This window comes from Nothoprocta perdicaria, unplaced genomic scaffold (assembly GCF_003342845.1).
Source record: "Nothoprocta perdicaria isolate Ctin4 unplaced genomic scaffold, notPer1 scaffold_142, whole genome shotgun sequence".
Classification (NCBI taxonomy): Eukaryota; Metazoa; Chordata; class Aves; order Tinamiformes; family Tinamidae; genus Nothoprocta; species Nothoprocta perdicaria.
In genome coordinates, this window is record NW_020454561.1 from 350,315 (window position 1) to 378,104 (window position 27,790).

A 27,790-nucleotide genomic window follows, 5' to 3' on the forward strand; every position below is an offset into this window, starting at 1 on the left:
ATGCAGCCGGACACGGACCTGGGCATCCAGCTCCAGCGGATCCTACAGGATCCAACAGCAGGGCAGGGCAGTTGGACTGGACTAGACCCTCTCCAGCCTTCCCTTCCAGCCTCAACTATTCTGGGATTCCGTGAAAAACGGAAATGTTCAGACAATAGCTTCCCACATGGGTAGGTCTGTTGAGTTCAGTGAGAATTGAGGAGTATTCCCACTCCTGAAGTCAAGAGTTTAAACATATATGTAAGATTTATGGCCATAAATTGGAGAAATATTTGTCTGAGCCTGTTGTGAATTAACTGATTTCCTATTTTTTTCTGATACATTATACTTCCGTGTTGTACTGATAAAAGGTAACTTAAGCCAAGATTAAGCCAATTATAGCGCCAACAAAGTAAAAAAAAAATGAATGAATGCAAAAGGTTCTTTAATTCAGTATTATAAATACCTAGCAACATTTCAAGTCTCTGCCACAATCTCTGTTTTCTAACATAGTTCATAATTCTTCAAAAAAGAACCTTAAGAACAGTTATGTAAAAGCTGTATTTCTAAACATAACCACATTTTAAATAAATGAAAGAACCCASAAAAGACAGAAGAGCTTTGCAAAATAATCGACAAGTGTAGTTTAAGAACATAATATACAGCTCAGGCAAACCTTGACAAGTAGGCCCCRATACTATTTAACTATTCCACTAATGTAGAAAACTGCAAATACAACCAGAGTATTCCAAAATCACAGAGCAGGAAGACAAGCTAAGTTAGGAAGAGCATGCAGTTGATGAGTAGGGCTTATTACCGTGGTTGCAGGCTTTCAGCACAGGCCTCTGACTCGTTGGACTGAGATTCTGCGGCAGATCTGCAAAAGCAAGAAAGCAATGGAAATAAAATACTCTCTGAGAGTTACTGGACTATAATAGCAATATTATTGAGCACAGTTCTTGTAAAGGTAGATATTTCTACGGCTAAAGCTACAGTTAATACCCATGAAATGTTTGATCCACTGGGAAACGGGATGACTTTTACCTCCCACGTTCAACTCTTGCTACTGTAAAGCTCTAAATGCTAAAGCACACACAGCTGCATGGAAGAGCCTTGCCATCACACTCAGGCTACACTAAGTTCAACACTGATCTCAGAAGTGTGACCGGCACCAGGCAGGCAGCATGAGGCTCTCTGAAAGGTGCCACTGCATGGAAGAATTAAACTCGGTAGCATTTAAAGCTCCAGCAACTTGGACTTTTAACAAACCACTCTGGAAAACAAAATGTAAACAAAATATTCACCTTTACACCTGGGTGTCTTTTTCCTTCTGTCTCGAAAGGCAGCGCCTGATTGCAAGGCCTCCAACAGACTATCCATGACTCCCGTCTCCTCACCTTCTGTGAAAGAGAGAGGGGGAACCTCCTGGGTTACCACAGCAACATCAAAGCATTAATAATAAGATTTGTTATTGAAACGATTTATTTCAATTGTAGACCAAGCTTTAACTTCCACAAATTGCTCTCTCACAATTAATCACAAGAGAATTGTTCTTTTGTCAATAATAATAAACTAGGTCAAATTTTATTCCATTCTAGTGAAATTCAACCGTATTTTTTAAGAGAAATGTCATTTCACTCATCATTTTATTTCAATACCCTTTTGCAAATACAAATAATTAGTTTCATGTCAGCTTTTGAAAGCTGTTCCTTAAAATGATTTTCTATATTAGACAAAAGAGATCATTTGAATTATTGTTAAAAAAGTTGAAATTGTTTCTCAGCAGGAAATTGAGTGAACAATATTAGACTAGAGAGGATATGCAGTTATAGCAATAGGCAGCTTTAATCAAAACCCATTTTCTCTTCCTGTTTAATAACCTGTGGGCAATATTAAATGATTTATGTAATTCGGGCAAATTCTACTCATCATATCATATATGTATGTATAATATCTTTCTGAAGGAATTATGAATGTTACCATGAGATTATAATCAGATGTAAGCATCAAAAAACCAACCAACCACCACCAAACCCTACTCTTAGTTCCTCACAAAAGCACATGTCAAAAAATTTTGGATTTGTGAATCTTGTTAGCTCCTTGTCTACACACAGCTTAGAACAAAGAACACAATTCTAGGAGTTTGCTATGAAAAATCTTCCAAGARGAATAAAGAATGACATAGGAGAAAGCTCATTATGCTCCAATATGTAAAACTCTTTGGGTCAATATATGCCCTAGGTGTAGTCTGATTCAGCAGTGATTTTGCCAACACTGAATTCAAGCTGGCGAGTTAACCTATCTCTTCCATACCCATTTTAAGGAGTCCAAAAAGGGCTAGTAAGGAAGAAAAAGCCACCTTCTAGTCCTGAATACAGGGTGAATTATTAATGGAAATTATGATCTGTGGTTGTTTCTGCGTATATTTGTATGTGTATAAATATATATATATATTTAGATATATATATTTATACACATATTATATCTATATATATATATATATTTATACACATATTCTCAGAATATATAAAAATAATTTCTGGGAAGGTAGAGTTCTTACTTGCATCTAAATTTAAACTTTTTTTTTCCAACAAAACTGAAGACAAATGATCCTTCAAATTGTCACTAATGTGACTTGAAATCATGTTAGAAAAAGATTTTGAATCTAAAAATTCCTTACAAATAAACATATAAATAGATATAAAACTCAAACAGACATTCCCTAACACTGTTTCAAATTTAATTCATGTTTTAATAAGAACACTTTTTTCCTTCAGTATTTACAAATTGATCAGAAAATCAAGAATTCATAAGTTGCTCTTGTGCAACTGTATTACAAATGCATTTAGCTAGCCCTTGTTTTCTGTCGCTTGCCTTTTTGCCAATTTTAGATTTTCTGCTAATTGGATATGTATACTATATTTATACTATCCAAGATACTGGTCATTAACATGACAGAATAAACGCATTAAGTGCCTTTAATTCTTCTCTTTTCTCTGCAGCGTGTACTATTGGACTAGTTAGCTTTTAGATAGAGAATAAACAGACTGAAATACATTTTTTCCTGCTTTGCATTTGGTATAACAGGCTTTACTGCATTGCATTTTGGTCTCTCATGATTAATGGCCCATCTCAGCTATTACCAAGGCTTGGAATATAGCTAAAAACTGTTTTTTTTTCAGAGCATATCTTCAGCTTCTGAGGATTTCTTCTTACTTTCTTTTTCCCCCTCCTGATTTCATTCAATTGTCTGAAATACTCCTGCCTCAAACTGAAGCATTCAGTGTGTAGTTTCAACCCAAACTGGTGCTTGAGGAAACCCTGAGGCCAAGCCATTAGTTACGGCTTGGTACATGAATGTGGGAGGAAAGTTTGTAATCATTTTAGTTAACAGCAGTTCCAAAAAGATTGAATAACATCACACTCCCCTAAACACTACCGTAAATGGCTGTAGAAGTAGTTTATAAGCTTTGTTTCAGGGAGCAGAAAGAACAGAAAAAAAGAATATTGCTTTTAATCTCATTTCGATGTATCATCTTTTTTCTTCTGTCTTCCCAAGACTTCTACGGATTTGATGTTTATTTATCAAGCTATTAATAACAGTTTTCAGTAGAAAAAAAAGATTGGTGCATAATATGTTATTCCATTCAAAGATGAAGTACAAAATAAAGACTTTAATAGAATACAAATACTGTTATTAACTGCAAACCCACTTTTTTAGCATGATTATACAGCATGATACTATCTATTTCTCCTACTTATTGGAAATATACTTTAGTCACAAGCTGTGTCAGTGCTTCCACTGAATAGTTCATGGCAAAAAACAATAAAAAATTCTTGCCATTTTTCTGTATATACATATGCCTTGAAAAAAAAAAACAAATGAATGCAGATAAAGTTAATGTTCCATCTCCAAAACAATTAGAAAGTCCATTTTTCAAACTTCTATACCTACATTAGACTTCAAATCGTGTTTTGATGCCAATATCAACAGCTGATTGTGACCCCTCCTACAAAGTTACCAAGCTAATTGTTGAAACCCACACTTAACTAGCTATCCATAACACTTAGCAAGCATAAAGATATCATATAGTATTTAAGAAATCTCTTAAATTGCTGTGGGAGAACTGCATAAAACATTGCTCTAGTGACAGAATAAAAATAGCAAATATTGTTCAACATTAGCAGTTCCTATGGGGCCGTTAAATCAGCTTTCACAAGCTGCTGCAAACTGTGCCACCATTCCCTACTGGCATCCTAATTAGTCAAGTGTATCAGTCTTTTGACATCCTAGAACTAGTAATTCCCGTTGCCTTGCAGATAGCTACATAGTCCATAACAATTCCTTTGAGAAATATACTTTTATGATCTAAATTATCTCTTTTTCTTWCCATTGTCAAAGACTTAGATAATTTTTAATATCATACCTAATTAAAGCTCCTACAACTGTCTCTTGAATACCATTTAAAGCAAAAGTAAACTTGCCAAAATAGCTAGTAAGTTTTGTCCTTGACATTTCAATGCGGTCAGATATAGACTAATTTTATAATTATGTCCTTAAAAACATTAAGAATACTAGAGATCCTTCTCCTTTAGTGTACTAAGTCTTATCAGCTTTGCAGTACAAGTTTAACATGTTTTAAGATGACAGCAACAGATATTTCAATTATTGACTCCTGAATTTTAGGCATTTATGATGCAAGTGATATATATCATAATTCAAAAAAGTAACAGTAATCCATTGATATGATACAATCACAAATATCATCAACAACACTGCTTCAAATAAAAGTGATGCAATAAGATTACTTTGGATTAAAAAAAAAAATCTCATTTCCCTGTAACTGCCTTGAGATCCTGTCCCATTCAAAGGGGTTGCTACAGAACTTGCTTTACTAGGAGAACATCTCATGCCGTTTCTGCTTCCTCTTTCAAATGATAAAGGCTGTATTTGGTTACTTAAGACTATGTAATAGCCCCTTGAAAAAGCAAGAACAGGAATGTGCCTCACAGGAATTACAGGGACAGTCTGCTCCAGAGTAGAAGGGTGACACTTCTTACCAATGCCCAAACCAGGGAAATAACTTCAGAGTCTTAGGCAAGTATAYTATACAATATATGAATGATTTTATTTAATGAGTGATATACTTATTGCATAAGTCTTCTGTCTGGAGAAGGAAGACTTTAATTCACCTTGTTTGCTCTTGCTGCAGTTTTGCTACCCCTGAATTGTCACAAAATGTGCGTATGGTACACAAATACGTAGGTTTTGACTCTGAGCAGGTAAATGAAAGTTTGCCACAAGTTTCTAAGAGTTTGAAAGAAGCAATGCGCAAACAACCTACCCATTATTCACTATCCTTTAGAGACCTGTCCATTACAAATCAGTTGCTGAAATTAAAGCTGATTGCTACAACATTTTAGCTTCCATAAGATGGTTCATACTAAGGAAAGCCAAATGTTAAAATGTGTTTTTAAAACCACAATACCACAAGTTCTGTACCACAGTGAAGCAAATACTTCAGTGATGTGATCGAAATGAGACAAAGTCAATATCTTACATTTTCTCTTTTAAGTAATGGTGCTGACAGCCACATTCTCTAAATCTTGAACTTTCTGATGAAAATGTGCATTTTTTTGAGGCAACAGCTTACATTTTTTAATGACTTCAGAAAATAGCCATTKTAAAACCCGCTTTCCCTTAGGGATCACCCTGGATCATTTCTAGGGACTCCATATCCCATAAAGAGTTTATCAGAGTCAGTTTTGCAGAAAAAATCTCTGAAAAAAAAATCCTAAGGGAAACTGGATTTATAGAAAAATAAACTAAATACTAAGCCCCTGAAYGTTGCAACCCTAGGGGTTTTTAGTGGGGCCAATGCTGTAGTATTTTCCTTAATGCCCTGGGTGATGGGGCAGGGTGAATTCCCTTTTGCACAGGACAGAATTTATGGAGTGGCTGATGCACCAGAAGGCTGCACCACGCCTCAGAGTGAGCTGATGARGGGCAGAGCTACCTCATGAAATTCAGCAACGGGAAGCGCTAAGTGCTGCCCTTGGGCAGGAATAACCCTGACCAGGAGAGGCTGGGCACCAACCGCACGGAGAGCGGCGTCGCGAGGAACCTGCTGGACGAGCGGAACATGAGGCAGCAGCGCCCACTTGTGGCCTCCATCTTGTGGGACTGCGCCCGGCAGAGGGGATCCCGCCCCGCTCTGCAGCTCTGCGAGTCCTGGATCCAGCTCCGACCTCCCCAGTGCCAGAGACAGACATGGACACGCGGGAGCARGCGCAGGAGAGGCTCTCGGGGCCCTCTCAGGGACCTTCTCGGCATGTCCAAGTGTCTGATGGAAGAGGCTGAAGAGGATGGAGCTGGACTGAGCCCAGTGGTGCCCAGTGAGCAGGCAAGAGGCATGGGCGCAAAATTGCCTTACAAGAAACTCCACTTAAATATAAAATATATTTTTTTTTGCACTGAAAGTTGTCAAGCCCTGAAACAGGTTTCCCAGGCAAGAGACCAGACAATCTCCAGAGGTCTCTTCCAACCTCAAACACTCAGTAATTCGGTGGATCTCTGAATTCTATGTAGTGTTAAATTTCCTTCGGTTTACATATGACACTGTTATAACAACAGATTTAGACATTTAGATTTTCTACATCAAACAAATATATTCTGGAGGAACAGAAGCTGAATGGAGGGTACAAAATCAGTCACTGCCTATCAATTTTCCATTGATTGGTTACAGGCATTACTGTATACTGTATAGATTATGTAGTGCTTTGGATAATCAAGTGTACAAAAATCCTTTTTCTTCAAAATTAGTTTGAAATTGGTTGTGAAGTACTGTTAGACAAGTCTACAGACGCAGTTCTGTTCGCTGACACTGCACTCCTGAAGCAGCAACAAACACGTACTGTGAAATTCTCACCTAGCTACTGCCTCARCCCCCTCACTCAGTTCAGAAAGCTCTGACAGCAGCAGCGAAACGAGGAACACACTTTGCCCTAGAGGAAGCAGTTTTATGGTAGGAACAAATCTGCACAGATAGCTCTCCATGATGTGGAAACTATATGATAATTAAAAATGTGAAGACTCAAAGAGGTAAGGAACATAAACAATAACTTGTGGGTTGCCGAAAAAGAACAAATSAAAGATGGAAACTCTACATATGACAAATATCAAAAAATAGCTTGTATTTCTACTAAGTYGACACAGATAGTCTTTAAAAAGTTGAAAATTAGATGGTTTACCTCCAAATGTTCCTAATTCCTCACCCACTCAGAAACCAGTATAGTCTGAGAATAATTATAGTCTAATAATTCCAGATAATATTCTAAGGAAGCCAGTTTAAAGATGTACCAATTCTTTTTCTGTTCTCTGGAGATAGTGTTTTTGTAGAAAAAGAAAAAAGGAAAAACGAAAAAGGAAAAGGAAAAACTGTTGAAGCAAGCAAAATGCTGTTTTAGTTACTTACATTTAATTACTTGCAGTAAAAAAAAAAAAAAAAAGACAAACTTTGGGCACTGTTATCTAAGATTAAGATCTGATTTAGCAGCTGCTACTGAGAATACCAAGTCACCTACAAAGAGATCAGTTCAATAACTGTTACTGCTTATTTATTATTTTTCTCTACACATTACAGCTCCAACTTAGATGACACTGACAGAAATGCAATTGTTCTTTGAGATTAGCTAAAAACTAGTATTAACACTAGCAGTGTTTCAAGAAAAAATCTCCATCCGATTCAAGACATTCAAATTACAGTTTCACTTCAGAATTACTAACAAGGAGGCAGAACCACTCTACTACCATTCTTAAAGGAATTGGCTTTGTATAAGAATATGCATAGATGAAAATAATCAAAAAATAAGAAGAGCCAGGAAGATCAGATCAAAAGTCCACCTAGCCATGTATTCTCAATCCATTAGCAGCTAACAGCAAAATCTATAGAAGGAACAAGGAGAACACGTAATGGCATTCTCCAGAATGTTCTCAGTTTTCAGCACTTCGTGATTCAAAGACTTTGCATCTGCACCTAATAACTTTGAGCAGATAGAAGCTGCCCAGACAAATCAAGCACCAGAATCTTGACTGAGCGAGCTTCAGAGAGGAGCGTATTTTAGTATGCAGGAGCAACACTGGTTCTGCAGAACCACTGAGGTACTGCCGAGGGAAGACAAGAGCCACACTGAACAGCACAGCAATAGGAGCAGCAGCAGAGTCCGTCTGAAGGAAGAGCCGGAATCAAAGAATTGTTATGGTTAGAAAAGACCTTCAGTGTCATCSAGCCCTTCAACACCATAGCTGCTAACCTATGTCCCTGAGCGCCTCATCCACAYGTTTCTGGAACACTGCCAGGGATGGTGACTCCACCACTTCCCTGGGAAGCCTGTTCCAAGGCTTCTCCACCCTTTCCATGTAGAAATCCTTCCTAATATCTAACCTGAACCTCCCCTGGTGCAACTTGAGGCCATTGCTTCTTGTCCCATCCACAGTTATTCTGGAGAAGAGATTGGCCCCTGCCTCACTGTTCTTCTGCTGGTTTTCCAGCAACGCCAAAGGAGGTGCTTACCTGTTCATAGACTAAGGAAATTTAATGCTTGGGTAAGGATATTTAGTTCTCACCTCCTGTCCCACTGGAGGGAAGAAAGTTTTGATAATTCACAAAAAAAACATTTACACGTAGCAGAAGTGAGAGTTTAAAGAAGACTGTGATATCTGTACTTCTAATGGTATAGATGCCAGGCTGAATTTGGAGTAGGAAATACTCAACCCAAAACCTATTCTCTGCATGTCTACTAAATGTTAGAGTGCTTAATCCTAAAGATAGCTCCAGAAATTGCTTTTATTGCTATGCCATTTTAAGTTTGTGATATTCTTTTCACATTTCTTTAGAGAATATCAGACTGCATCATAAATGAAAATTCTTATGAGAAATTTATCYATAGACATTACTTCAACAGCTCTGAATTTTTTCCAGAATTCTGTTTCTTCTGACTGATTACTTCAAACTCTCCCAAGTGCTTCTATTATTTATTCTTCTAGTGGGTWTGCAGTCTCAGTTTCTAAACTATTTTCAGCTATTGTCTCTACTGGTGCCATTTCTATAGCTATTTTTCAGAAAGGAAAAAGTCTAAGTAGTATGTTGTGCTTTTTTTTTCTTCCCTCTGCTAAACCTTATGATCTTTAAGAGCTAATACTTACTACAAATGAGCAGCAACTGGGTATGTTGAGCCCATGGATTGTCAACAAGTGTGTGAACTACAACTACATGCTCCAGAGATTCAGCACCTTTGAGACCTTGTTGGACTATGGATTCCGACTATGAGTASCAGCCTCCGTATCTAGTTACCTAGTCTGCTGACAGCTATTTAGTTATGCCAGCTGATGTCTCCTTTCCTCTGGATTCATGGTCAAATTTGGTCACAACTAACTCATCATGTTTTTCTTGTTTTATTTTTTTAATAGATATAAAGCTAATTCAGATGTAGAGTTCAAGCTCACCATGAACTGTCAGTTGCCCACTAAGTATTAATGTTAGTGAGCATGGACTGGAAAATTACAATTGTACCACAGTTCCTCCTCCTCTTTGTTATTTAACCTAAGAGAACAAAAGAGAACTTAAATCCACATAATCCAGTAATAATTCTACTATTGTCCAAAAGCTGTGGTTTTCAGGAAAGCAGCCTGGCAGATGTTCTAAAACAGAAAATTACAAATATGTTAGAAACTGTCAATGCCGTAAACTAAACAGACTTATAATCAACATTGCAGTCCCTCAGAGAGAAGAACACTGTTGCTTTGCTTCTGTGACATCTGCAGAAGACCTTGGAAAGAGAGGTGCTGAATCACTGCTCCAAACTTGAAGAAACTAGTCAAATAGTGACCTTATATACTTGAGATAGGGAGAAATTTTTTTTTTGATTATTCTTACCAATATAGGGGCCAAYAGGGAACACAGGGAACATCTGCCCTATGAGGAAAGGCTGAGAGAGCTGRGCCTGTTCAGCCTGAAGAGAAGGCTGAGGGGTGACCTGATCAGTGTGTTTAAATACCTTAAGGGAAGCAGTGAGGAGGAGGGGCCRGCCTCTATTCAGTGGTGGACAGCGACAGGACTAGAGGAAACAGCCACAAACTGAGGCACCAAAAGTTCCACAGGAACTTAAGGAAAAATCTCTTGACAATGAGGGTGACAGAGCCCTGGAACAGGCTGCCCAGAGAGGTTGTGGAGTCTCCTTCTCTGGAGATCTCCCAAACCYGCCTGGATGCCACCCTGTGTCCTATGCTCTGGGTGTCCCTGATGGAGCAGGGGGGTTGGACTAGATGATCTCTGGAGATCCTTTCCAACCTTAAGRATTCTATGATTCTATGATATAGGTAGAGCTTTTAAATTTCAAAATTATTTGACAGAATCTGAATTCTAATTACACATCTTGTTTTCACTAATTAAATTGTCAATGCTAGGTTCCATGGTGCATTTTTGTTTATACAAAATATTACCTGTAAATATCCATATTCATTACAGTCTGCTAAGTTGTGAAGTAAACTTTTTGGAAACAAGCAAACAAACAAAACATCAAAAAGTAAAAGACACACACTTAAGAATCTTCTGAAACACAAACATTCATTTTCCCAAAACGAGAAAAATACAYAACTCCTGCAAAAAGAGGTTCTGCAAAATTGACTGCAATTAAAGTCATGACTGTTTAAATCAACTAAAACATAGATTAAAAACCAGTGGACTGTGATAAAAATGAAACCAAGTAACAAAAAGTAATATTCTAGATTAGAAATCAGATATTTGAGAGATCATTCTAGCATCGCTTCCCTGCTTTTGCATAGGAAAGGGCAGCCTTGGTAAATAATCACTGATTAAAGTGGCATGTTACTAAGCAGCATTCTAAGTAAGCCACAATGAAGATGCCACAATGATGGAGCTCTCAATTATATTACAATAAATTTAGTTGGTGTTATCACAGTTATAGGATTCTCTTCACTTTGATAAGATCAAAATAATTGATTGGTGTGCTTTCTACTGAGAATGCRAGCAGCATGAGCAAGGATGTCTCTGAATGTTAATGGTATGCAGACAAGTGGCATTTACATAAAGATCCTCCTTCCACTGGCTATTTACCTTTGGAGCTGCAGCACGTGGTGGTTGGAGCTGCCTTCCCAAAGACCCAGCACAGCAGCCGTGTTTACAAAGCATCTCATGCCGAGGACCACTTTGTGTCCCACACAATACTCAGAGGACGGATTTTAGTATCACAAATATTCCAAATAGCAAATGTCATTCAACTTTTAAATGCTCAAAGTTTTTACTAGATTTCCTATGCTTTTCAGTTTAAGATGGTACAGCAAGGAAAATAGAGGTGCTATTTTTGTTGTGTGAACTTAAGACTATCAGCCTACTTTAATGTTAAGACATTTGATTATTAGGACACGCACAATTGTCACCATCTGAGCTGCAAAATTCAAAATGTTAGCAAATTAAAATTTACAGGGATCTGGATCAGAACCTAAATGTCAAATCTGTAAAACACTTGCAAGAAATCAACTTATTCTATATAAAATGACAACAATCTATGGTCTTTTAATTAGAGATCCAAATGTGTGTTATTATGAAGCCTACCTAAAATCTGTATTTATAAAATACTATAAATATATTTCAGGAAGCAAAAAATATTGATATAAACATATTTAGAGCATTAAAAAATAAAATGGAAAACTTGATGAAGATTGAAYATATAGATTGCATATTTATCTAATTCACAAAATGACCATATAAACACCGAATTTGGTGTAACAGTTTTTCAAAGGCAGTCTGATGCAAAAGTGATAGGGATTGGCAGTAAGAGGTAGAATGATAGTGATAATGATGAACAATATGCAAGAAGAAACTGTTGGTATAGAAGCGTTCTTAATGATKGTCATTCTAGGAGAACTTTGATCTCAAGTGTAAGTGCGGAGTTATGGCCTCTCTGCATAGTTTATGTCAAAGAACTTCAGGATTCCTCTGGCGGGTGAAACAAGGATCTTCTCTCTTTAAGCCATTTCATGCAATTTTCCTATCCTATGAACTTCAGAGCAACATGGTTAAACCAGTGTGTGTACACAGCACACACCGGTACGCAGGCATCCCTAACACTCAAGTCATTTTCAGTTAAATGCTGGTATTGATGAAGACTCTGAGGAGCAGAAATGCAAGGTACATTATGCTCAAAGGTACTTACTTGCTCAAAAATATCTTGAAGAATCAGTTAATATATGTATTGACTGTAATTTACTGCAAGTGTGTATCTATCTGAAACCCATACAAGGTAACTGCCAAGCAGCATCACTCACAAATGGTGACATCAAGGAGTTTTGAGCTATTTCATTCAATKATATTTGTAATATTACAAATCTAACATCTGACCTAGTCACCATAAAGAGAGACAATATGTAGCAAAAATCAGTTACACTCTGCACAGTCACACTGCAAATAAGAGTGTTTTGGTATTTTGACAGAAAGAGGGCCTGGTCAGATATGTGACAGCAGGTCAAATGAAAGCATTTTGTGACTGATGTACAGATTAATAACAATAAATAAGATTTAGTCTTTCAATTAAGCAGTTATAGCTGAACAGAAGAAAAAAATTGTGAAAGTCATGCTAGTATTGTAGCAGAAGTAGAGCAAAATYGTGTAAGTGCAGCTTTGATTAAAAAAAAAAAGGAAAAGTAAAATCAAGCAATAACCCCACCCTCACACATGTCTGCTTCACTTTTTAGTGTGTGTGTTCACTTTTTAGATTGCAATAGCTGCTCTTTCTGAAAAAAGAAAATAAACGAAAAATCTACCGTAGGTTCTACCTGCTGCCAGAACACTKTTTTCAGGTAGACTTCAAAAAATGATGACTCAGTGCAAGAAACTATTCAAGGAGTTCTGTAACCAAAAAAATAATTCGAATTTGGCAGATGCCTACTTACTGAGTATCTGACTTGAGACATTCAGAGCTTCAGGCCACCTGGGCATCATGTTGTTCCACTGCTGCTGTTAGATCAGTCATTCTAGCCTGAACCTTAAGCGGCTGCTGGTAAGAGCCAGAAACTCCTTTCCATGCGTTTCTTGGATCTAATCAAAAAGCAAACCATCCGACAAACCAGCACGTGGAGTTGATGGCTCCTCTGCTTCATGGGTGCCAATATGTAATTCTTAGTCACATTAGCTGAAGCAGCAGGTTTAGTACCCAGAATCACATGCACATGCATGGACAAGTGACTCAGAAGTCCCTAACATCTGAGCTTGCCCCATGGAAAGCCTGAACACAAAATTATGTAGAGCGGGACTAGAGAGGAATTTTATTTTCCCCAAAACACTATCAATCCTATTTCTTAGAAAAGAATGTCTAACCTACCTCAAAACACTTCTAATCATGCACACATACAGACACAATTTTGCACTCTCCAAACCTTCTGGAGCTTTCTCCATCTTCCATGAGCTTTAAAAAGGCAGTTGCTGATAGCTTTCTTATTGGGTCTTGCACTTACTTTGAAAAAATTAGAAACTATATGTTGAGAGGACTTCAAGCTTAAGAGGAAGCTTTAAGCTCATCACATGGACATACTTCTGAGAATAAATCAAAGACCTACTTGGTCTAAGAATCTCTGAACTGAGGCACACCTACTACTATGGCTATCAATGAAACGCAGAAGAGAATCATTTATGCTAAAGGCACCAATGAGGCTTTGAGAACTGTTCAACAATGTCTGTTCAGAAAAGAAATGAAAGCAGCTCATGCTACTTTTCGCAGTAAGTCATATATCATTCTGAGGGATTCCAGAGGAGAGAGAAAACTAACAGTATGGAGCATCAGCATCAACTTTCGTRAGAGAGAACTCCCAGTGTCTGGTCTTTTTTTGGTACAAAAGACAACACAGCATAAATGAATAAATTTAAAAGAGCCATGCATTTTTAAGGTGTTTCAATAGGAACCAATTGAACTAACAACCGACATCGTCAAAGAGGAGTCTCTACTGCCTTGGGAATGGCTTACTGTCATGAAAAGAACAAAAATGAATAGACAGCCTTAGTTAAAAGGAATGAATGAAATGGCTTTATGATAATGGAAAGTGTCTTTCTTCTCAGGTAGTGTAAGGGATTCTCAGTGTAACTGATGCAATACTTGGACACACAAAATTCCATAGATTCTAAAGGAAAAGTACCAGTCAACATCACATCTACTAAAAACAGCTCAAGGAAACCACAGAAAAACTTGTAAAGGAAAAATTTAAGGAACTCTTTACTGTAAAGCTTAATTGGGGAAAATCAATAATTTATTCTGTCTTTTTTTTTTTTTTTCCCAAAATGCATGGAGTGAGGAAAAAGGAAAAAAAACAGATCATTTTTTATTTCTAGTAAAATGGGTCGATTCAGGTAAAATGGGCKGTTTTCTACATTCACTTACCTGTTTTCATTTCTAACAAGCGCTTTTTCTTCTGTTGCCTCTCTAGTTTTTCCTTCTCTGCTTTCTCCTTAGCTATCCTAGCACGCCGCTGTTTTTCTTCTGCTTCCCTTCTCCTCATATTCTCCTTTACAGCTTGCTATCGGGAGGAAAAAAAAAGTTCCATTAAAACTGAAGTCTTAACAAGAAATAATTTGAACCCTAAGAACAAAGAAAAAAAAAAGGCCTAGAAATAAAAAGTACATCTTACAACCAGTCTCAATTTATCAAGCCAAATAAATATTTTACATTCTATATTTAATACATTTTATTCAGAAGACTAAGCAAATTGAGAATAAATACAWTAGAAGCATATTAATTAGCCCCCAAATGGGGATATGTATCTCAGCAAAAGATACAGCTTACAAATATACATTAAGGTGGGAAGAAGCCAGAGTGTCTTAATTACCTGATTTCACCATACTATAAATATGTTTCTACTTTTAGTTCCAGAATAGCTTTAGTTCTCATGCTGCCATTATACGAAAAAAACAAAGCTGCTTGAGTGATTTAGTTGTACATTTTTCTTATTCTTAACCACAAACTAATTCACCCGGTTTATAAATTCTTGTCTTCTGGCTAATATCCATATAATGTTGTTTACTTTGAATTACAGATAAGTATTCCAAAGCCTCCAATGAAGTCAGAACAGAGTTATCAAAGAATTCCAGAGTTCGTTAAAATCAATATTTTGCATATATGGAAATTAAGCAAGGACACTTAACTGTGTCATAGTAMATTTTTAACAATGCTCTTTTAGGATTATCTTTTAGTTACCTAACTTCAGTGCTGCTAAATTCAGTGCTTTGCTGTGTCTTTTATTATACTAAAAAAAAAAAAAAAATGTTGCTGGAATATACATGCCAGTTTTCCACTGGTATCTCTCCCGTGTTTAAAACATATTTATTTATATAGCCATTCTCCTAGCTTGACATGTTTCTATAGCAAGTTGCATTTTTCCTCTTCAATTTTCCTAAATTTCAGTGTCTGTTAAATTAATCTGGTATAGCAGGGACTTCAAATATTATTTTATTTTTTAAAAAAATGTTTAGAATAAAAACTAATTTAGCCCCTTATTCTCCTTCAGTGCAGAAAACGTGTAGTTTTGAAATGCAGCTACACGGAAATTCTCATCATTCACAAGAGATTGAAGCATTCCCCTCTACAACATGTCTAACATCTTCGTAAGACCCGAGGCAAAGGCTACGTGTTTGCAATCAGTGTTTCATGTAGGGGGTTTTGTTGTTGTTTTTCCAGGAAAACACTCAGCCTGCAGAGAGAGGTGCAGGTCCTTTGAGATCTACCTATTCTCCACCTAGTCAACTAACTAGGCTTAGGTCACTACTTACCGTGCAACTGGAGGTGAACCTGAATATTCAGAAATTCTGCCCTACAGCAGTTCTCAATGGGAGGCATGGTTTAGGCCTCAGAAATTAAATTCATGCCAAAATTTCATAACATCTAGCATTTTTGCATTTCAACATCCTGAGTTTCAATTTAGGCGTTAAGCAGATAGGGAAAGCCTAACCAATGCCCCTGCTTGAAAAATCTGGCATAGTGTAACTTGTCAAGCAATTTATTCTGATTGATGATGGTGCCTTCTCAGTTTTTAATCTGTTAAACTCTGACACAGCTGAGACTTTACAAGTTTCAGAAAGTTTTGACGTATATTAGGCAAAATTAACTCATTTCTTCCAAGTAGATAGGCACCAGAATTTCAAAGCCATTTTTAATTGCGCATGAAATAAGTATTTTTCCATAACTACATGTTCTAAGCCCTTAAACGATAATTTAAACATTAGCTACCTAACAATAATCTGGATTAATTTATAGTCTCCTTTCAAAGATCATTGTCTAACACACAAAGAAAAACAAACTTGAAAATAAAAAAATCCAGATTATTAGTCAAAAAAAAAGCAAGCAATTAAAGTGTACACTGTGTAAAATCCTAGACAACTTACTCTCACAAAAGGGAAGGTTTTTAGAAACAGATGGAGCTTGAGAAAGTTGTATTTTAAGGAAAAGTAAGGAGGTTTGGGTTTCCATAGTAGGGGGCCTGCTTTCAGCTCAACACTGATCACTGTTATTTATTTGCTAGCAATTTCAAAAAAATAAACAAAGTAAAATCTAGAACTTATTTTTTTATGAGAAATACATTATATATATAATATGATTTTAAGAAACTTTATCTTTAAGTAAATAACAAGCAGCCTTTAAACAGAAAAAAAAAAGAGTATTTCTAATAAGAGTTTCAATGATTTCTCCTTCAGTTTATACATGCACACAGGAAGCTCAATTTTTAATTTCCCAACTAGAAGATCTACAGATATTTCAAATCTCCTTATTCTTACCTGAGAGAATTTAGGACACAAAGTAAAATTCTGATACTAGTACCAAGCGTCATTTGAGAATGGGGAAAAATACTTCTAGTGTGTGCAACAACCAAATGATYATGCAAATAATTTCTAAGAAATAACAACAAGCTTAAGCATAAAAAGGTCAAATTGTACCATGAACATTGTCCTGAAGTTGTTCAAGTCAGTTAAAAATTCCTCCACGGAAACTTTCTTCAGGTCAATGGCATAATATCCCATCACGTTCTGATACAACTTTTCCATGTTCTCATGCATCCGGGAAAGTTTCTGAAAATCTTCTCTGGCATGAACAACGAAGCTGTATATTGCAGTTAAGGCTGTAAAAACACTTAAGCAAATCCAGTCAAAACCATATTTTCCTACTTTTTTTTTTTGTACTTCATATACTTTTGTTTCAGATGAAGTACGAAGGTAATTCCTTCCATATCACATACACCTCATAGCGTTTAGTGTGCACATAAGCACCCTGAAAAAAATCAAGTTTTCAGCCACTCTCATAGGCTAATGGCGTAAATTATGTATATATAAGTGTGTATATATATATATATATATACACACACACATACACATATTAAGCACAGATACACACCCATATATGTACATGGGTGTGTGTATATTTTTTTTTTAAATAAAGTGTATAATTTTGGTTTATTGAATTTGGTTCTATACTCATATCAAAATATATAAATAACAGTAAAAATATAGTGTTAAGACATTTTTAAAATACACTAATTTAGATTTAGAAGTATTAGTATCACTAAAAGATATTACATTTACAGATACAAATTGCTAATATTTCAATATTTCAAGAAAAAAATGCAGCTTCTACTAACCATGCAATAAAATATTAAAATAATCAAAACCATGCAAGTCAGAGACCTCATCCTAACAGCTTTTGTAAACGGTGCAGCAGTAGCAGCAGCAAAGCTTTTATTTCTATTCATGCTGCCTGCATCAGGTATTTATGCTTTTTAAGGCAATTTGCAATGTGAATACAATTTAATTAAGCTGGAGGTGAAAGCAACAAAACTGCTTCTACTAGAGACAATTTGAAAAAGCACTAAAGTACTGCAACATATAAATGAAGCTTAAAAAGAAAAAAAAAMCAAGAAACTATGCTCATCTAACTCACACGCTAATATATATTTTGTCAAAGCAGCAGCTCAAAGAAGTATCACATATAGTTATTTCCCTACGTAGCACTACTTCATAAACTGTTTATTTTAGTGGAATGGCACGTAAACAAACATTTTTATTCTATTATTTTCATAAACTGTTTATTTTAGTGGAATGGCACGTAAACAAACATTTTTATTCTATTATTTTCACGCAGCAGCTAAGACAGGAAAAGAAATGGAACATATTGTTTGTAGTATGCTAAATGTATTTAGCATGTAAATGTAGTATGCTATATGTATTATATTACATATAATACATAAAAAGCCTACGGCCATTTTACTTTATGAGCCACAGAATTTTTAATCCAGCAAATTAAAATTTAGGCAAATAGAATTTTTGTCTGCTTGCTGTTATAAATACAGACAACCAACCACTCAGTGCTCAGTGACTGCTTTAAGCCTCCACTTTTTTTTTTTTTTTTGGATGCATTTTTCAAGTCATGTATGGTTCTCCTGTCAAATCCCATTTGATTTTCAAAAAAACAGGCCCTTCTTTTTCATAAAGTTACTCTTGAAATATCAAGCAATTGAGTGGACAAGATGGAACTCATGAGGAGCTTCCACCGGCCTGTGTGAGAATTGATGTCGCAGTCACACTTCTCCTTCTGCAGTGATGTGGACCTCTGCTTGGCTCCCAAGTGACACAAAGTTTATAGGAAACTAATTACCTTTCAGCTCTCTGTATCCAGCGAATTTACTTAGAATTACTAAGGATGTTAAAAAGTTGCTGATGGGAGGAGAGTGGCTGAGACTAATATGTAACAACTGCTCAAATCTTAAGGGAAAAAAAGTCACCAAAACAGATGATGAAGAAACCAGAAATGACACAAATACAAGTTAGGACTACTGAAACATGTAAGTAAGAATTAGAAACAAACAAACAAGAAAGCATGATAATAAGGGAAAACAGGAAAGTTTATTTTAGTCAGGCTAGAACTAAATATTTTTACATCCTATTTATTTTAGAACCCTCCTTTTATGGTCCTTATTTGTGATTCTTAGATCATGGATCATCATCCTACAGGATATCACTGTAATTACAGCCATTCTAAAGGGAGAGCAAAGTGCTTCATTGTCACTGTTTAAACTGACTCCCCTCAAGTATGTGGGACACACTTTCATACCCCAAATGTGGCATTCTGGAGACTTGATACTAGCTAGTATTTCAATGGCAGACACTATCAGTTCTGAGGTGTTTTTTTTCCTGGTGCATTACTYCAAGCACTTAGTTTTCTACTAAGACTATGCTTCTACTTAGGCAGTTTTAATAAATCCTGTTTCTTTCTTTTTTTTTTTTTTTCCTATAAATACGGCTTTTGTTAGCCAGCAACAACTAAACTGGAGACAATGGGGAATACGAATGAGGACGATGGTCCTAAATGTAATTATTATTAACAGGTTGACATATATGCATTATCATTATCAGTAGATGCAATCTATTGGTTTTGGATGACTGAAGACAGCTGAGCTGCAGCACAGGTGGGAAAAAGAAGAAATCAAGACGTTAGCGGTAACTTTTCATGACGTAGCTTCACTTCATGGGCTGCCTTTTTGCACTTAGGGGACTCCAGATCATCATTCTGCTAATTAATGGAATATAAAAGCAGTGAAGCAATGAAATGAGTATTATCTGTGGCAAGATTTCACACTCCTATGTTTGGTCTTGCATATTTATGACAGGGCTCTTTATAGTGAAGTGCTTGCAGTCTATGTTGATTTTAATGTATTGGGCTAAATAAAATACTGTGGGGTATCCTGACGAATAAGAACAGCTACTACCCAGCGGCAGATACAGAATGATCTTAATCTGTACCAAAAATACTTCCTCAAAAGAACCTATATACACCATGCATTTGAATTAAAGTATTGGTTAGTTTGTGAGTAAATGTTGACAATCCTAAAGAGGAACGTGATTCTGCGTAAGAACTCAAAATTAACAGGTGCAGAGATATTTGAACAGTTTCTTCTAAGCAGAATTACCTAAGACACTACCACTACACCAGCTAGCGAGTCTTGCTAAGAACATACTGAACCTTTCAAAGGCCTCTGCACAAACACTTCACATTTTTCATTAATGCCAAGAGTGGGATTTCTTCAGGGCTCCAATGAGGATTTCCTCTTTCAATTCTTTAAGAAAGCAATTGTAATATACTGAAAAAAAGACTTCATCATACACAGCATACATAGCAAGGTTCAATGGTAATTGCTTATCTGCATATAATAGTTCAAGAAATAAAGAATTAGATTTTTAATTCATAATCCTCTGAGGAATATTTGTCAAAAATATATATWTTTTTAGCTCAGCCTCTCCTATCTATTTCTACATCTTAATACCGAAAATATATTGGCATGTATTTGTACTGCATAGTCACTGCACTTAGGTTTCTGTGTGTATATATCAAGTAAATATATCTATATCAAGATACATACACATATATATTTTATATATGAACTATATACGTATATGTATATAAAGTTAAATTCAGACTGTTTGCTAAATTCCTATTTCATTTCCTGCCAACATCGTGATCCTAAGATGAAGGTAAAATCACTGATTTTTCACCTTGCCCGCCCAGGCTCTAACATCTTCCAGACCTTAGGGTGATCTTGCACACTTCCCTTTGTTCACACTGCACAGAAGGAAGTTCATGCTGGGTGGCTGATTAGGTAGTCAACAGTTTGGAGGCAGTTTAGTTCTGCCTTTACAGCTGAAATGGTTTCCTTCTACCTCATTTGTGTCTAGATGACTGGGTAATTTTTTTTCCCTCTAGCAAATTTAACAAGTTTATTAAAAGTACAAGTGGAGGAGAGGAGATCAGAAAGAAACTCTTGGTGACTCTGTCTTAGCTGAAAGACAGTGACCAGCTCCTTGTGTCTCAGTTCCGGAGGCTTCTGTGAAAATCACCATCAACCCTGCAGTCAGCTGGGGGCTCATCACACATGTCCAAGGGACCAGCTCTCTTGGTACTTGGAAAATTATGAGATGGGAGCAAGGTTGATAGAGAGCTCATCCAGTTAATTAAGCTGTTCATATGCAATTTTGATAGTCTTCATAAAACCACTATATTTTTATTTTAAATTTACAAGTGTATTTTGTTCAATGTGCTTTTTATTGAACATATCCCTGAATAGAGGTAACACTCTAAATCAATCAGTTCAATATTCTTTGACTTTCCTAATTAAAGCAAACAAAAGACTTGTAATAATGACTAAAATTTCTCTTCAGCTAGCATACATAAAATGAGTGACAAACTAGCACGATCTAATATATAGGAGAAATATTCATAATTACAGACTTTGTCAATAAAAGAGTGCACCAACTGTGCATATATCTGACTTCCTAAAGAAATACGAATGCTAATCAGTTCATTAGGGGCCTCTGGGTTGTGATATTTAGCGACAGGATGTAATAGCCTGCTTGTCCATGGAGCCTAATTGTACTCAGGATGAAAAATTATTTCCAACAAAGCCCCATCCTTCCTCTTTCAGATTTCCTGCTGGTTCCTTTTTATGAGCTGCATGCCTTTCAAGACATCAGCATCATTCCGCTTTCCTTGTCATAGGAATAAAAGACAGGTCCAGGCTTCATCACGCTGTGCAGGATTATCTAACCTTTACATCAAACCTCTTTTGCTCCGTAATTTATTGAAGCTCCTGTTTTTCTAAGAGAGAGCTTCTTTAATTAGTGTGTTCACAGGCATTACTACAAAACATATGCAATTTCACTGTTCTGTAAATTACTGCCTTTCTACAGAGAGAGGCAGTAGGTGAGGGCTAAATATTCCCGTTCATAATATTTACAGTTAAAAATGCTGTTTGAATAACCTAATATAATGAAATAGGTGGTGGTGGTGCTTTTTTACCTGTAGTGATTTATTCTAAATAAGACCAAATATTCATCTCATGCTGCTGGCAGCAGTCAACTCCCAGTGATTAGGGAAAGCAGGAAGCAAACAAGGGAAGCAGAGTGCAGAACCTCAGCTGATGGAGGATCAGCTTTTAGCAGCCTGCAGGTCAGTGGTTTCCCAAGATAAAACTGCCCCTGGACTATTGTGTTTAACAGCTCCAGAAATACTACCATTAGGTAACTAAGCCCTCTATGAAATTTATTTATTATTTTCAACCTCTGCCACATCCAGAAAGGTAAATGCTACAGTTAAAGTACCTGTCGTGTATAAAGCATTGCCATTAGTAGGTTTTAACTTGCAGTTGCATATTTACATGAAGAACCCTGGTCATAAGAAACAATATGTTCCCAACACTCCTCTTTATTGGYGTAAAAAAATTACATGTATTTTTAYGCATTACTCCATAATTACAGAAATTTACCTGCCCCTTTTCTAAACTAATCATTCAGTATCTGCCTTATGTCATGACTTCTGTTATTTTTTTTTAATTATATATTAATYCAGAAAAAAAACAATTATTCTGCTTTTCACCTGACAAGTTTGTTTCTTTGGAAGTCTTTTTTAAAGCATGTTTTGGGAAGCAATCTGGCAATTCAGGAATGCTCTGCCATTTTTCTGCATGCTGTAAGAGATTTGTGGGGCATGTTCTTCCTTAAAACAAACCAAACAACCAATTTATACCATCTTTTCCCAGTATCATTATCTCCCATTTAAACGGGTTCTATTTTTATGCGGTTCTCTGTTAATTTTCTTGGTACAGAAGCCGGATTACTAACCTGCAATTCTCACTTCTTTCTTACAGCACTTTTAAAAAACTGAGGTACGCCTTGTTGGTTTCCATTCCATGGTGTCTAGAGCCAAYGTAGAGGTTCACTTAAGTTTCCATAGTCCAACAGTTTCAAGTCCCTTGAAGGGGCTCCCTTTCAAGTCATTTGCTAGTCTGTAGTGACCACTGCCTTATTCCTAGGGATTTATTACTGTTTATTTTGTTTTCTTTTAAACTTCTATTGACTCCACCATTTCAGATYGTCCCTCAGAAACCAACATTTCTCCCTAGTGAAAAATGATGTAAAGAATTCGTTTAGCTTTTCCATTATGGCTTTATTTTCTTTGTAAGCTTTGACCATCTATCAGGGCTACATCTCCTCTGGCAGAATTCCTGCTTCTGAGATGCTTTAAAACAAAGATGCATTGAGCTTCCTCTGCATTTCTTACAATGATCACTCTTGCCTGTTAAGTGATCAGTAAATTGCCATAATACTTCTCTTATATGGTGTTTAAATCTACAGAAAAGTCAATGTATTTATACACAAGGTCTACCTATTAACCCTACCTGACTTTTATCATATTTTAACTTACTACATTACTACGCCACCACTGTGACCAATTCTGTCTCAAATGTAATTTATAATGTGGAACACAGCATCCTACTAACTTCCTGATAGCAAGTTTAAGGAATGCCCATTACGTTAATGACACAGAAGTGAAATAAGGCAACCTATTAATCACTTTTGGATTTTAGCTGTCTGATACTGGCATAGAAGAACATATTCATTCCTTGATTTCTTGTGCTTTCTTTCTTAAGTAAAACTAATTTCTTTAAGCTATTCCTCTATTCTATGTCTTTTTTTTTTTTTTTTCCAAAGGCAAGGAACCTTTATGGTCACATCTCCAAATAAAGCTTCTACTCTAAATTATGCATTCCCTGTAAGTCCAGTCCTCAGTTTAGAGCTAAAAAGTCTATAAAGTTTGCCAAATGCCAGTATGAAGAGAATTTCAGAATTTTCAGGTTTAATCTAATTTTAATATTTTTAGTTTAGTAAATATTTCTTAATAAATTAAGAGTTTATTTTCCTATTCCTAACTTTCTGTTACACATATCATTTCCTAACCAAGCACAGAGTTTGTCTCTGCCTATCTTGGCAGTGTTCCTGAGAATGCTGTCATGGATATATTTTCCTCTAACCTTCTAGCAATACTCTTCCTCTTGCCTTCAGAACCTCTTCTCCTAATTCTCATCTGTTTTATTTGCTTCTTCAGGGACACATGTGTATCATACCATGGAGACACTACTCTGGTGCCTTGCAACATATCTCTTGGAAACACTTCAAGTTGGGGAAAAAAACAAGCTAACAAAGCAAAAAGAAAACAAGAAAACAAAACAAAACATCCACACCAAGAGAAAATAAACAAACAAAAGCCCAAGCATGTGAGGAACAAGCACCACCACCTCCAGGCTCGCAGAAAGCAGTAACAAAGGCAGGGTTGTAAGGACACCGCAGGGAGTCCGGGGACACCAAGCCAAGTGCGCTGCAGTTATTCCACTGAAGAGGGAATTGACCCTAAAGCAGCAATGACAGGAGCCAGCATTTCCCTCAGAGCCTGTTACAGGTCTCTTGCTGTTTTTTACTTAATACTATTTGATTAATCAAGAGGACTGAATAACTAAGTCCTCCTGACTCTGTACATGGCAAAGGAGCCTTCCTGTAATCATAAAAATTCCGCTATTGCTGCCAAGCAATTTTCAACCCCTCTCCCTCAGCTGATGCCGATATTCTGCTTCCAGGATATCCTCAGTGACAAGCGCACAGGGCAAACATCTGCTAGGGAGGTTTGAGCTACAGAATGCTTTTCTCTGCTTTAATTAAATGTTTTTATGCCACAAGGATTTCTTTTGAGAGATACAGACAGCTTTAACTGCAAAATGTGGAATAAAAGATTAGAAGCATGGTTTCAAAATCCATAAAGGTAATTTATCAAATAAGAATTATGTTTTTCAGAAACAAATGCTACAGTCTAGGTTAAGATTATGCACAAAAATAAAAATCTAAGTGTATCTAAATTGCTTCTTTTCCTCTTTTACAAATACTCCAAAGGATATAGACATTTTTGCCACAAACTTATCGTGCTTATCTTCAGGAACTGGAAAAGTCTGTAAATCCTTTTCAAGCTGTTGAAGTTGCTTTTCCATATACTTCAGGCTCTTCTCCAGGTTTTCTGCTGAGACTAAAATATAGTACATACGTTCTGTTAACACCTTAAGCGTAAAGTATTGCTTGTAAAGTCCATGAGTTATAACATTATCCAAACCTGTATACCAGTTCAATTCTGAAATAAAAAACTCATTAAATGAATTGCTGTAACAAGACAAATAGGTCGCTCACACTACACTTAGTTCTCCTCACTTATAATGGTGGACTTATTCTGGATAGATATATGCAGTTTGTGAGTCTGCACAACACAAAACTTTTTCTAACTTAAGGTTTTCCACTAGCAGGGTTTTCTTGGTTTTTTTTTTTTTTTTCAAGTAACTAGGGATGAATATATATCAGTCTGTCCTGTATCTTCTGATTAACTCCTACAGACAAAGACCTGAAGCGACTCCAGTACCCACAATGCTTTCCCCAGTCTCATTCGGTTAAAACAGAAAGCCTGAGCTTTTTGTCATGAAGAAAACAGGAACCTCAAAACAGAGAAAACAGRGGAATTAAAAGCCTAAACTTGAAATCCAAGACCCTGTTGCCTAGTTGGAAAGCACAATGCCTGGTACAACGCCCAACTRAATTCATCAGAGCCAAAGAGCTCAAGCCAAATACAGAGATGTAGAAAAACTACAAGATTGTTTTACCAGGAGAAGAGAAATTTAACATTCAACCGTTTGAAACAAGGATAAGAATTTGAACACCTAAACTTCAAACAGTTAACTTAAATATTATAACATGAATAGTACTATGAGAGAAACTCATCAGAGAATGTAAAATATGTTGGATTTATAATAATTAAATAGCTACATTGTGATCATTTATGAAGTAAACTTAAACGTTATGTTTCATATTTAACAGGTGGCCCATATGTCATAAAGTCCAATGCATATATGAATAAGAACATACTCTAAACTTTAATCTAATAACACACTTAGGTTTTTTCCTTATTTCTTATATTCATAATACATTATTCCTATAAACATATTATAGCTCTAAAATCCAGAAAGAAAGTTTATGGATCTATGATATCAATAGGATCTGTGACGGATCCATGATTTCACCCTCTGATTAGAGTCATATGACAGAAAAATGAGATACACTCACAGATTGAATATTTTTCTTATAAAAGACTGATAAGAGTCCCCAAATGACTGGATTAAAATGCTGCATAGCAGCTATAATTCCATTTGTAGTAGAAATGTTACTTCAGCTATAAAACAATCAGTGCCAACCCATGGAAATGCTAGCGCAGGCAATCGTACCGGTTTCCAAAGAGAGTAATAATCAATTTTTCTAATAATAAAAGTTGTAATATAATATGTGAATACATACTGTAATTGGGGAAAAAAAAAAAAAAGACAATGTCTGATTTCTGAAACTAAAAGTCTAAAATTTTAGTCTGATCACCACCATTTTCCAATTGTATCTCAGGCTTGGCAGGCTCTCACTATGCAACTGATGAACCCTCCTCACCACCAGGTAGGTCGGCCMGCCCTGCATCTGCACAAACTACCTCGTCTGAGCAGCACAGCTAAAATTAGAAGCTTACAAAGCCAATTACAGATGTGTCTGAGTCTTCATATGTTTCAGAAATAGAAAGAAAACTGATAGTTACATACAAATTCATAATTCCACTGGCAAAAGAATTTCTTTGTGAGTGGGCACATACAATATTAAGATATTATTTAAGGTATTATTTAGAAAGGTRATAAGAAACAGAATATATACCTAGGTTTAATATCACTATCAATTTCAGAGAGATTTCTGAGCAATATGTTTTGTCTTGCCTATAAAGAGATTGCAGCATAAAATTAAGATAACACAGTTAAAAAGATCAGACCTAGCAAGGAGACGGTTTTGGTGTGTGTTCATTGTTTTTWAATCTGCATCAACTGAAAAAGATCTTTTTTGCCAGATATAAAATCCCCATGTCTGTTAATCAGCTCTTGGCATGGAGATTTTTGAACTTTTGCTTCTAGTAAGACAATATTTTATTTCTATTACTTTTTTTTTTACTTTGAACAATTAAATATTTTTTCAAGAATCTTCACCTGACTATTCTGAAGATTATTTTCTCTGTCAAGATCTTAACTCGATCCTGAGTATAAACTGAACACTCCTTTGATTTTAGCAATGACCATCCATTAGATTTATTTTCCTTTAAGTCTCTATTTCTAGTGACAGTCTTGAAGAGCAGCCAGCTCGCAATATACTGGTGTTACTCCAGCTTTCTGTCTCTACAGCTTTCAATTTACCGAAAAGAGGGAAATTGAAAATAGAATATAAGCAGCTCTTCAACAAAAAGATCCCACATAACAGAAAAACCTGCCAACACTACCTCAGTGCCCCTCTAGAAAATATGGTATGAAATCRGAAGGGAATTAGAAGAATGGTAGAAGATAAAATTAAATCTCAGGGTTTTTCAGAGTTAACCCWAGGCCAAACTGAAGTAACTCACTCATTTAATAGCTTAAAAAAAAAGAACTCAATGAGTAGGTTTTTGAATGGCAGCTAAGCTCTACTGCATATAAGACACATCTGTCTGAACATTTTAAAGCTCTTGGATCCTCTTCTACTCTTTAAATACTTTCACAGGCACTGATGAATTGTCATCACCTTCTGGTTTTCAGTGTTAAAACACTTTGGTTTCTTGAGCTTCCCTTCTTGATTCAGGTTTTCTGAAAACATGATCTAGAAGCTTTGGCACCTGCTTCATTTTTAAAAGCTTCTGCGTAGCATTTCAGCTGACTCACCAACCCTTTTACTGAGGTGATTAATACTTCTTGGGCTGCACTGAAAATACCTTATCTGATTGTCTTATGATCAATTAGCCTCTTTCTTTACCAAGGCTGTTATTACCAAATTAATATGGTGACGACAAC

General features: G+C 36.1%; 1 protein-coding gene across 1 annotated transcript in view; it reads right to left on the reverse strand.

The window, feature by feature from the left end:
• The window catches only part of DIAPH3 (diaphanous related formin 3), a 185,000-nt gene that overhangs the window by 54,358 nt on the left and 102,852 nt on the right, over window positions 1-27,790 (reverse strand). The window contains exons 24-28 of the mRNA XM_026034312.1: window positions 24,806-24,930; window positions 16,974-17,138; window positions 14,428-14,563; window positions 1,284-1,379; window positions 797-856 (exon numbers count right to left, since the gene is read on the reverse strand). Of these exons, the coding sequence (XP_025890097.1) occupies window positions 797-856; window positions 1,284-1,379; window positions 14,428-14,563; window positions 16,974-17,138; window positions 24,806-24,930 (582 nt within the window). The remainder of the gene's footprint in view (window positions 1-796; window positions 857-1,283; window positions 1,380-14,427; window positions 14,564-16,973; window positions 17,139-24,805; window positions 24,931-27,790) is intronic.